We start from the raw sequence: 12,041 nt of genomic DNA, 5'->3' as shown, positions 1-12,041 counted from the left end.
GGCCAGGCTGAGGCTGCAAGCTTGCAGGTTACACCAGGCACGGCTGGAGAATAAGGGTCTGGGTGGGTGGGGCAGGCCTGATGAAAATGGGTGTGTTCTATAAATAGCATACAACGTCTATTCTGTCCTATGGGAAGCGGACAAAGGGAGGCATATAGCTTAGAGGGGCTTGAAAGCAGCTAAACGGGATGAGGGGCGGGCCGGGGCTAAGAGAATGAGTACGAATAAGGGTCCTGGTTGGAATGAGGGGTCCGGGGGTGGGGGGCAGGTGGGTAGCTCTATGGACTAAGAGGAGGAGAGTACAAAGCAACGGGGTGGGGCTGGATGGAAGAGGGGCGAGGTCTGGCCTCTTGGAGATCAGACAACCTCAAGCGAGCCCTAAACTCAGGGTTAGTCAGTAGGGCCTGATAGGGCAAATTGAGATCTTACACGTGGTGGATAAAAAGGGGTCGAGAAAATGGTAGACTGCAGCTAGAAGAAAGGACTGGGGAGGGGGTGCTGAAGAAGCAATAAGAGCGCCCAGGCTTGCAGAGGGTGTCGCCAAAGCCCCTAGGGAGGCGGGGACAAAGGTAAATAGGGTGGAGTTGTGTCCAAGAGGTCTTGGTGAGGACGGTGGGTTGGGGGCGTGGTTGTAGAGGGGCGGGGCCACAGCTAGGCGGCCCGCTCGGGAGCGGAGGCCAGGCCCCGCCCCCTCAGGCGAGACGGCGCAGGCGCAGGTGGCTGGGGCGGGGCCAGCGGCTGCAGCAGGGCTGCGGCGGGAGGAGGCGGCGCCTGTAGGAGCGAAGGGGGCGGGTCAGGGGCTGCGGGCCTCCTGGAGCTGCACGGTCCCTGGCCCGCCGCCTCCCTCTGCAGGTGCGGCGGCTGGTTCGTATGGCCTCCCCACCCGACCCCCGCTCCCGTTCCTGTGTCTCTCGTGGTCTCTTTCCCCGTCCCTCTGAGTGTCCTCCCCGTTCGCTCTCTGTCTCCCCATCTCTGAGTCTGTCTGTCTCCCTCCTTCGGAGTCTTTGCTCTGCTTCTTCTTGGGCCCCAGCCCCCCTCCCAGGGTCTCTCTTGGTCTCAATACGTTCCTGTTGGAGGTCCCTCGCTGGGTCACTGTCCCCTCCACCTCTTTGCCCTCCACTTCCATCCTTATCCTCCCTCCCACCTCCCGCCCCTTCTCTGGAAGTCTCTGCCATTTCTGTGCCTGGGAATCTGTATCTCTTCCTCTGGGTTAATGACACTCTCTTCCGGGCCGCTCCGCAAACATTCCTAAATTGCCCCCTACTCCGGCTGTGTGCCCCACCCGCTCTCGACTCTTTTTCTTTCCAGGTTTCCCACTCCTCCTGAGACCATGACACCCCATCTTGACACCCCATCTGTCCCTGTTTACCGCCCCCTTCTGTCTCTATTCACCACTCGACGAGGCTCTGTCCCACTCTGAATGTGTGCCCTGGGTCTCTGCCCCCCCCTCTGGGTCTCTGTCCCATCCTCACCCCCCTCTCTCTGGGTCTGTTTCCCTCTCTCTCAGTCTCTGTTCCCATCTTTTTCTGGGTCTCTGTCCCCCCCCGCCCCGGTCTGTTTCCCTCTCTCTGGGTCTCTGTCCCCTTCTCCTTGGTATCTGTCCCCCTCTCTGTGAGTCTGTCTCCCCCTCTCTGCGTCTCTGCTCACTTCCCAGCGCTCTGTCCTCCCGGTGTCATTTTCACTGACTTCTTCTCCTGGATCTTTGTCACTCTCTCTGGATCTGATCCTCCTCTCTCACACCTACCCCACCCCCACCCCCCTGCCTCTCTGCGGCTCTAACATCTCAGTCTCCATCCCTCCCTGGCCCCTCCCCCACATCACCCCTGTAACCCCCATCCTAGCCAGGACTCCTCTGCAGGCTGCGTCACTGCAGAGTTGCAGAAGTGGGGCCTGCCCCGGAGACCAGAAGCTGGTCTCCATCACCCACCACCATCACCCCCCACTCCCCCGCCTCCAGACCCTGAGCTCCCCTACCATCCTGCTCCAGGACTCAGGATCCTCTGGTAGTCCTTGAGCCTCTGAAGGCTGCAGGGGGCAGAGAGGGGACTGATGGGAGCTTCCTAGCTCCCTCTGCACCCCCAAGCAGGAGCACTGAGTGGGGGGCCTGAGAGCCTGGCACTGGGTCGAGTCAGGTTGGTGTAGGGGCAGGCTGGGGGCTGGGGGCTGGAGCAGGGCAGGGGCTGGGCAGGCAACAGAGGCTCAGGTGAGGGGTTGGAGTTCAAGTATCAGGACCTCAACCTGCCACCCTCCTTTCACGACTCCCTTTTCCCTCCTCTTAAACCTACATTGCTCTTCTGCTTTTGACAGCAGCCAGGCACCGGGGTCAAGCGACTAAATCAGGGATGTCACCAGGTCTGAAGTTGTGGGAGAACGGGTGGGGGGCGGGTGGGTGGGAGCAGAGGTGGATGGGAGGAGACTTGGATTAGACAGGGGGCGTGGAGGGAGTAAGTGGTAATGAGACCACCCAAGTCTGTCATGAGGGTGGTCTGGGTTCCATTGTGGGGTGGAGGTGGGAGATGAGTGCTCATCCTATCCTATGGCCTGCCCCCAAGACCCCACCGGGATAACTCCTCCCATTAGAGAGAGAGAGAAATGAACTCCTGCACACCTAGTTGGGGGGGTGGGGGTGGCGAAGGCCCTCCGGTTATGGGACACCCAGCCCTGTCAGCCCAGCAGTGAAGTGGACTCATTTTGAGCAGGGACTCCAGGAGGAAGGCGGCCGATGTTTGTTCCTTTCTCCAGAACCTTCCTCCCACCCTTTCCCAATCGATTCTTTTCCCAGCCCCTCATGGAATAAAATTCCGGAAAACTCCAAATTCCCATTCCCTCCGCTATTCCCCAAAGCGCTGGAATTGGGAGGTGGGGGGAGGCTCTTCCCTTCCTAGACTCCAAGGACCCTTCCTTGATTTTCTGCCCCCACTCCCATTAGTTCTAAACCCAGGAAAGGAGGTCTTCCAGAAACTCAAAATGGATAACATGGGAGACTCCCAGCCTGTCATCATTCGTTCCCCGAAACCCTTCAAGGTCCTTGGCCGCCAAAGATGGCACTTGAGGGAAATCCTTCCGCTATGATCTTTTAGGTTCTTGCCTCTCGCCTCCATAACTGGGATCTGGGCTGTCTCACCGCCCCCAATCCCTGAGACTTTGCCCCCTCCCCCGTACTCACCCCAAGTCGTGGCGGGGCGGGGATGGGGGATCCCGGGCTGGCGATGGGGGGGAGGGGTGACCCGGCCCTGGCAGTTCTGGGCACTAAGAAGCTGCGTTGGAGGGTGGGGGGATGACATCACCACCGGAGGAGGGGCAGCATCGCTCCCCCCTCCCCAACACGGGGGCTTCAAAGCCCCGCCTACATGGTGGACCCAGGAGTCCCGGAATTCCCAGGGGAGCAAGGAGTATACCAGAGATGAAGGCTGCGGAAATGGTATCCTCTCCCTTTACGAAGAGCGTTGGGAACCCTTTACCGACTTCAGGCAGCACCCCCCCATGCCGCCTGTCGTCGCCGTCGCGACCTGTCGCCTCCCACGAATGTTGTGTCTGTGCTCGCCCCCAGCCAATCACGAATAGGGCGTGGACTACAACTTCCATCATGCTGAGCGGTGCTCAGCCCCTTTGACGACCTGTAGAGTGGCGAGGGGCATCATGGGATTCGTAGTACAGGGATCCATCCACCAGCTTGAAACCGAGAGAAAAAGGCTACCTCCCCCTACTCCTCTTATTCATCTCCAGAGATCTGGACAGTTGCTTTTTCCTCTCCAAAAAACATGCCCTTAAAACAAAGAGAACAGCGACCAAGGTAAATGCAGCAGAAATAGCGAATTTTCACAGAAGGGGCCTTTGGCGCCTAGCCAGGCATCACCCGTAGAACTGCGCCTGCGCAGGCTCGCCCGCTTGCTGCCCCGCCCTGCGCGGACGGGCGCGTGCCAGCCCCACTCGGGCACCGCCTTTCGTGTCACCACGGTCGAAGACGGCCACGTGGCTCCCCAAGAACACGTCGCCGAGAATCCAGAAGGGCCCCACGGGCGGAGGTATGTCCAGAGCCTGGAAGCCGGACAGGCAGAAGTGGACACCAAACCGAGCAATCTGCAGGAAACCAAGGGGGGCCACCTGAGAGTCACGCCCCCTCCCCCCCCCTCCCCTCTCGGACTTAGAAACGCAACCGTCACCCCATCTTCCCCAAGGAAGTCTGTGTCTACCTTCACGAGCCCAATCATACGACATCCCTCCCTCTCACGTCACCGTGATGTCTACTTACCTGGATGACGTAGTCTTGGCCTGTGAGGTTAAACCAGACCCCGCCAAGGAGGAGGGAGATTGGGGGGAGTGACGGTATTTTTGAGCAGTCAATGATGTACTGGAAAAGAGGAATATGTGAAGATTCAAGGAACCTTGTTCTGGTTGGGGCACTAACTTCAAGTACAGCAGTTCAAAACCACCCAGCTACTTAACGGGAGAAAGACGAGGCTTTCTTCTCTGGGAAAGCGTTACAATCTCGGAAACTAAAGGGGTAATTCTACCCTGTCCTATAGGATCCCTATGAGGGTATCGCCAGTGAGTGGAGATAGGATTCCTGCTATGCTCAAATACCTACCCTGGCTCTCCAGTACCTTAGGAGGAGCCGGGTGCTAAGGATCTTAGGCAGTCACACCTGGCTGCCTTTCTTTCAAGGTGCCCCTAGCCTTACCAGCTTTGCCCCTCACCCCTGTATAATTTTTGTAACTTCCTCCAGACTCCGTGTAGCCAGACCCTCTCTTACTCACTTTATCTGAATGTAGATCCCAAACACTGAGCCCACCGGGGAAGCCAGGGAGTTTCAAAATGTTCATGGCAAAAAAACACACAAAAAAACCACGAGCTCTCTTTCATTTTTCTGTGAGCTTTCTGAAGCCCCTTTGTATTTCATTCACCACACACAGTGACCTAAAGGGAGTTGGTTTTGCATCGGTTAACCTACACCTCCGTGGTCCAGGCTGGGTCTTGTGGCATCTGTCCTGTGTTCAAAGGCTGGTACTCTCGCTTCCCTGCTGTGCAACTTTAGGTAAACGACTTAACCTCTCTGTGCCCCGCTTCCCAACATTAAAAAGGCAGGTGGTCATCGTAATGACCTTATAGGGATTTTGTGGGAAATGAGTGGTCCTGGTAATTGTCTGACGCATTCGTCAGCGCTAGGATGATGATGATTTTCGCCAATCAGGAGCTTTCAAGTCAGGTTTTAGGTTTCTTAACACACAAGCTTCCAGTGTCAGGTGAGTGGTGGTGGCCAGTGAAGGCAAGGGACCAGCATCGACCCCCAGACTCCCTACATGGAAGGCCAGCATGCCATCCCTAAATCACTGGGAAAATGTGACTGAGGGATGCTGCTTCGGCTCTGCCCCACCGCCCCCATCCCCAGCTGTTATTTCTGCCAAGGGGCCAACCAACCAGTGGTCAAGTCCCCTCGGCTCTACAGCGCCCCTTGTGGTTACAGTGGAACTGCACTCCATGGGGTTCTCAAGGGCTGGTTTGGGGGAAGCAGGTCACCAGGCTGCCTCTGGAAGGTGCTTCAGGAAAGGCTCGAACCTCCAGCCTGTCATCCAACCAGCCCAGTGCATTCATCTTTAGTCTACCAAGGACTTCTAAGTGTAGCTCCTCCACACCGCCCCAGATGCCCCCAGTCCTTCCCAACCCCTCAGTTCCGTCCTGGCATTGGTATATCTGCCCTCTCCTCGTTCTCCCTCTCTCCAGCCACTTGGCAGCTCCACTTCTCCTTTCTTTATGGACCGAGTCACTCAAGGCAGGCACTTGGAAGGCACCTATCACTGGGGTCCACCTTCAGCCCTGAGATATCCTGTAACCACCAGCTTCTGATGCCCCGCCCCCAGACTCCCTGGTCACGCCCACTCAGACCTAGTACTCACCTGCCCCATCCGCAGGGGGACACTGCCTATAGCTGTGTTCAGGGCCTGGATCTCCTCGGTGGGTCCCGTGATGAGGGATGTGCCCGTGTCCAGGATGGCGGCACAGCCCCGGGCACAGAGGGTCAGCCCTGAGCCCACCTTCACACTGTGGCCAGGAGGGGCAGTCAGGAGCGTTCCTCCTCCCTCAGACCCAGGAGTCCTGACACCCCCTCCCCAACTCCTCCCTCAGACCCAGGAGTCCAGGTACCCAGCACCCAGGCTCCTCCTCCCTCAGACCTAGAAATCTCGCCCACCCCCAGGACTCTCAGACCCAAAGTCCTGGCCCCCAGCCCCCCCTCCATCAGACCCAGGAGTCCTGTCCCCCAGGCCCCCTCCCTGGGACCAGGAGTCCCTGCCCACCTCTGCATGTGGATCTGCCAGTAGGCTGGGACAGTCACTGGCACATAGATGAGGGGTGGGATGTAGTGTGCAGGGTCGGAGCCCCCCAGAACCAGTTCTCCACCGTCAGCCTCTTCGGGGTTCCTGCCGAGGCACAGCTCTATCAGGGTCCCCCAGGTCCCCCTCAGGGGCCCAGGGACAGGGCTTCTGCTATAAGGGTGCAGGCAGGGCCTAGCTGTGGGGACCAGAAGCCAAGTAGAAAAGGTGAAGGCAAGGGGGGTTGTCTTGGTGGTGGGTGGACTTTAGGGTGCTGGGGACTTTCTGAAGTGGTGGTAGTGTGGGCTTTTTTTTTTTTTTTGCCAGGGGGAATGTCCTTAGCTGAGTGTCATAGTCACTAAGCTCTGAATTCATTCTGGGAAGTGTGGCTTTTCAGGAGTGTGTGTGTGCTTTCTGAATGACAGAAAAGCTGGTGGGTTCTAACTGCCAACACTTCAATAAGCAGCCTTATACTTCCACTCTGCCACCAGGAGTGGGTGGGACGTCCTGTGTGTCAGTGTCTTCCTGCCGAGAATAGGACTTCCCAGTGGAGAGTGGCATTTTATTGGGTAAGGGACTCCCAGGGGGCTGAGACTCTAAAGAAGGAAGACCTAACCCCCTCTCCCTCCCACCACCAATACCTGTTGAGGTAGAAGGAGAAGATAGGCTTGTCCACTAGGCCCTGGTCCACCAATATGTCCAGCGGGGGCCGGACTCCATCAACAGCCAGGATGGGAAAACCGAGGCCGAATATCCCATCAAAGTGGGCAAAAGTGAAGATCAAGCTGGGCTCCCACAAGGCCTCCCCGAAAACCACGGATGCACCCTTGACTCCCCCAATCTAGGGGTAGATTGAGAGGGGGCCAGTTACTTCTGGAGTGACATGACCCGTGCAGGCCCCCCAAACCAAAACACTGACATGCTGACGCATAGGACCCTGTAAGACAGGTAGAACTGTATTTCTATGGGATGAGAAAGCCCAAGACCTTCCCAAACAAGGCATGAGTCCTCCTCATCTGGGGCATCTAGAAAAAAGTCCCAGTAGCCTCAGAAGCTTTAGGAAAGCCCTTGCTTTCATCAATTAGGAAGTCCTACCTATCCATTGAGAACCCCCGCCCTATTCTTGATAAGCCACGCCCCTCCACGGAAACCCCACTTCTCCACTTGAGAAGCTCCACCCCTCTCCCAAGGAAGCCCAACCCATCCACCAGAAAGCCACGCCCCTCCTCTGAGATGCCCCACCCACCACCTGGAAACTCCACCTCTCTACTTGCTTAGCTCCACCCCTTCACCAGGAAACCACGCCTTTCCTCACGATTAGCCCCACCCCTTTCCATGGAAGCCCCACGTCACCCTGAGAAACCCCCACCCCCACCGCCAGGAAAACCCACCTCGCCACCTGATAAGCCCCACCCCTTCACCAGGAACCCCGCCCCCCATCTCCTCATGATAAGCTTCACCCCTTCCCGTGGACGCGCCCTTCTCCTCTAGGGCCCACCCTTCCATCAGAACACTTGATAAGTGCCACCGCTTTGCCAAGGAAGACCTGCCTCTCTGGAGAAGCCCCGCCCCTCCACGCAGGAATCCCCGCCTTTCTGACAAGTCTTGCTCCTTCACCAAGAAACCCAGTCTCCTTAAATCCCTTCTCCCAGACCAAGGATGGTAGATAAGGGGACTGTCCCGGACTCAAGCCTTGCTGGGATGGCGGCCCACAGGGTCACGTACGGTCAGCTTGTCCTCGCTCAGAATGCCGCTGAGCCGCCCGGTTCCATAGTGAATGGCAAATTTGGTCCCATTGCGCTGGAAGGAGCTGGAGGCTTTGGCGTTGAAACGGTGGTGGAACCCTAGGTCCGAAGGTCAGGGAGGTGTCAGTGGCCCCTCAGGGCTGGGTCCGAGGGGATGGCGGCTTCAGAGGCTTGGGGGCAGCTGAAGCCCTTCCCACTTCCACCCTGCCTGTCCTCTTCCCCCGTAAAAACTCACAGCAGGGCAGGCTTAGAAAGTGGCATCGTATAGAAGGGACCCAGAGGTTGGAGGAGCCAGTGTCAAAGATGACTGAGAAGTTTTGGGGAGGCGTTCCCAGCCCAATCTCCCCAAAATACTGCACCTGATGGTGAAAAACAAAACAAGGTACCGGATGAGCCTGGATTCTCAGCACCAGGCGGTGGGGAACGAGGAGGCGGCAACTCACGTTCATGTAGTTAGAAAGAGGCACAAACGTGGATTTGTCCCCAGGAGATGAGGTCCCCAAGCTTGGGTGTTGCACTGGCTCCCCCCATGCCCTCAGTGGGTCCAGGGTGCTGGGTTGAGGATGCACTCGGCGGAGAGGGATGCTGTGGGGGCAGACGATGAGGGCAGTTAGGAAGGGACCCCTCCTGGAGTCGGTTTAAGACCGGCTTTCCCAGTTGGGTGGGAATTCAGTGACAAACCAGGCTGGCCCCAACAACAACCATCAGTCTTGATCAGAAGCCCTCCATGAAGAACCTTCCAGAAAGTTCCACAAATACCCACAAAGTCTCTAGAAGAACACATCACCACCAACAGATCAGCCCCCCTCCCCCACCACAGCCTTGTAATAATAGACATCGCCAAGATCAAAGCCTCCACCATTGAGTGGATTCTCACTCACCGAGACCCTATAGGACAGGGTAGAACTGCTCCTGTGAGTCAGTGAGGCTATAGATCATTACCTCATCTCTCTCCCACCGAGCTGCTGGTGGGGTTGAACCACCAATCTTTTGGTTGCTAGTGGACTGACTGCTTCACCCACGACACCACCATGGCCCCTTACCCACCTATTGTCACGGAGTGGACTCTAATTCACAGTGATCATATCTAAGGTTTCCAAGACTGTAAAGGAGGGAGGGGCACGTGCCGCTCGATTCAGGCCGATTCAGGCCTTGAAGTCATCAATCCCAAGTCACATCACACTCCTCCCCCAAGAGAAGCCGTTCCAGCCATCGAGTACGAGAGGTAGTGTTTCCTTCTGCTGTGCATAGTCGGAACCGTGAGTCGGAACCGACTCGTGGTACCTCACAACAACACAGGGTGGACAAGAAGCTGGGGTGGTGTCCCGGATTGCTCTTCATACTGCAAACTACAAGGTCAGCTGTTCAAACCCACCAGTCATTCTGCGGGACAAAGGTGGGGCTTTCTACTCCTATAGATAGATATCCAAATCGTCCTGGGCAGGAAAAAGGTTTCCCACTCTGGCCTTAGAGCAAAGACACCAGGTGGTGCCTCTCTGTGTTAGTCCGAGTTGACTAGAGAAACAAATTCATAGACCCTCATATGTGTATAAGAAAGAGCTTTACATAAAGAGTAATTGTACATTAAGAAAACATACCAGGGAACCGATCACAATGATCTACATAGAACCCCCTCCCAGGGGCATGGGCAACAGAAAAGTAGGTGAAGGGAGGCATTGGTCAGTGTAAGACATGAAAAAATAAGCATGATATATAAATTATCAAGGGTTTATGAGGGAGGGGGGATGAGAAGCTGATACCAAGGGCTCAATGTTTTGAGAATGATGATGGCAACAAATGTACAAATGTGCTTGACACAATGGATGGATGGATGGATTGTGATAAGAGTTGTCCGAGCCCCAATAAAATGATTTTTTTTTAAAAGTTCGTCAAGTGAAACCAAAGACAAAGACGATGCTCATTTGTTTTTTTGATGTGAGGGAGATAGTGCATCTGGAGTGTGTTCCACCGGGTCAGACTGTTAACTAAGCCTTCTATTTAGAGGTTCTGAAGAGATTGTGTAACAGTATGGAACAAAAAAGGCCTGATTTGTGGCAGACGGGGGATTGGTTTTGCCTCCAGCACAATGCACCTGCTCATGCAGCCATCTCAGTGCACCAGGTTTTGGCAAAAACAGCATGCCAACCTCATCTGACCTCGCTCCATGCAACTTCTTTTTGTTTCCTCGAATGCAGAGGCATGAAATGACAGCGCTTCGATGACATGGAAGAGGTGAAGAAAAAACCAAGGGAGGTGCTGTCAGCCATCCAAACAGATGAGTTTGAAAAATGTTTCCAAGAATGGAACCGCAGACAGGACAAACGCAGTAAGTGTAACGGAGAGCACTTTGAAGGTGATAAGGTTGTTTTGTAAATGACATTTAAATACATAGCTTTGAGGGGGGAAATTCTGTTTTTTGGGGGGAGTGGGTACCCCCTTGTACCATATCAAAAGGGGGAACATTTTCCCAGGGATGAAGCTCAGGAGACAGGGAGGAATGGAAATCATAAACATCAGAAATGGGAAGCGTGCTGTCAACTTCGGGAGACTACAGTCAATGTCACAAAACAAAATGTGCATGGGTTGTTGAATGGAAAACCGATTTGCTTTGCTAACTTTCAACCAGATCACAACAGAATGTTAAAAAACAAAACAGGGTCCTGGGAATGTCACCCACAGCTGATCATTGGACAAGTGGGTGAAGATGTGGGATGAGGATGAATTTGATGAGGAAATCTGGAGGACTCCACAAAACGTTCATCAAGGGGGGACATTGGCTCTCTATCCTGTTCAACCACTAACAAAGGTGAAGTAGATCATTGTGTCCATGGCTCTCAAACTTTAGCATGTAGCTGACTTACCCAGAAGAGAGCGGATGGGTCAATATTTCTGTAAAGACTTCGGGGGTCATCGCATTCCTATGGTGATCACCCAACTGTCAATATGGCTCCACAGCTGCCCGGGATCATTTACAACTTTATCAATGGGATATCATTGCTGGCAATAATAGTTGAGCTTCATCCCAATTGGGCTGGGCCAGGATTCTCACGAGTTCTTCAGTGGAGGACTAGTAATTCCCCACAATGTGGCATAACACAATGTAATCAGTCACATGTAGGGTGAGATCCACTGTGAGAAGCATGGCAGTTGTGTAATCTCCTGTCAACTTGAGCGAAGGGGTGGAGTCGAGCCTGTCAATCAGGTCATAGCCAATGAGGCCTTCTCCTGAGGATTCTGGGAACTCCTGTCTTCTTCCCTGAAGGTGGGACACACTCTCTGCTTCGCATTCCTGCTGACAAGCTACATGGAGCTACACTGATGGAGCCAGAGCCCTGGAACTGGAGGAGCCACGTGGAAACCCACACCAGCGCTGAGATGCTTCCACCTCCACTGGATCACAAGACCTTCTACCCACTGGCCTGTGATCTTCCTGCATTCGGTGTCATTGCATGTGCTGCATGAGTCTGAAGAGGGATTATGGACTAGTATCAGACCTATGGGCTAATATCAGATTTACGGACTTGATCTGGACTGAGATAAGATGTTTTCTTCAGTTTTTAAAAAAAATCATTTTATTGGGGCTCGTGTAACTCTTATCACAATCCATAAATACATCCATTGTGTCAAGCACATTTGTACATTTGTTGCCATCATCACTCTCAAAACATTTGCTTTCTACTTGAGCCCTTGGTATCAGCTCCTAGTTTCCCCCCTCCCTCCCCACTCCCTCCTCCCTTATGAACCCTTGATAATATATAAATTATTTTGTCACATCTTACACTGTCCGATGTCTCCCGGCACCCACTTTTCTGTTGTCCATCCCCCAGGGAGGAGGTTATATGTAGATCCTTATCATCGGTTACCCCTTTCTACCCCACCTTCCCTCCACCCTCCCGGTATCGCCACTCTCACCACTGGTCCTGAAGGGAATCATCTGTCCTGGATTCCCTGTGTTTCCAGTTCCTATCTGTACCAGTTTACATCCTCT

The 12,041-nt window shown here is 54.7% G+C and overlaps 1 protein-coding gene across 1 annotated transcript in view; it reads right to left on the bottom strand.

The window, feature by feature from the left end:
• Positions 1 to 3,798: 3,798 nt before the first annotated feature.
• Positions 3,799 to 12,041, bottom strand: part of NAPSA (napsin A aspartic peptidase) — a 14,840-nt gene continuing 6,597 nt past the window's right edge. The window contains exons 2-9 of the mRNA XM_004710682.2: positions 8,497 to 8,638; positions 8,289 to 8,412; positions 8,034 to 8,152; positions 6,950 to 7,149; positions 6,294 to 6,416; positions 5,895 to 6,039; positions 4,253 to 4,351; positions 3,799 to 4,080 (exon numbers count right to left, since the gene is read on the bottom strand). Of these exons, the coding sequence (XP_004710739.1) occupies positions 3,853 to 4,080; positions 4,253 to 4,351; positions 5,895 to 6,039; positions 6,294 to 6,416; positions 6,950 to 7,149; positions 8,034 to 8,152; positions 8,289 to 8,412; positions 8,497 to 8,638 (1,180 nt within the window). The 3' untranslated portion in view covers positions 3,799 to 3,852. The remainder of the gene's footprint in view (positions 4,081 to 4,252; positions 4,352 to 5,894; positions 6,040 to 6,293; positions 6,417 to 6,949; positions 7,150 to 8,033; positions 8,153 to 8,288; positions 8,413 to 8,496; positions 8,639 to 12,041) is intronic.

The sequence above is a fragment of the Echinops telfairi genome, unplaced genomic scaffold (assembly GCF_000313985.2).
Source record: "Echinops telfairi isolate 266 unplaced genomic scaffold, ASM31398v2 ScPeMD7_655;HRSCAF=1070, whole genome shotgun sequence".
In the NCBI taxonomy this organism is placed as follows: Eukaryota; Metazoa; Chordata; class Mammalia; order Afrosoricida; family Tenrecidae; genus Echinops; species Echinops telfairi.
Note: the sequence above shows the minus strand (reverse complement) of the source record. Positions and strands in the feature narration are given on the sequence as shown.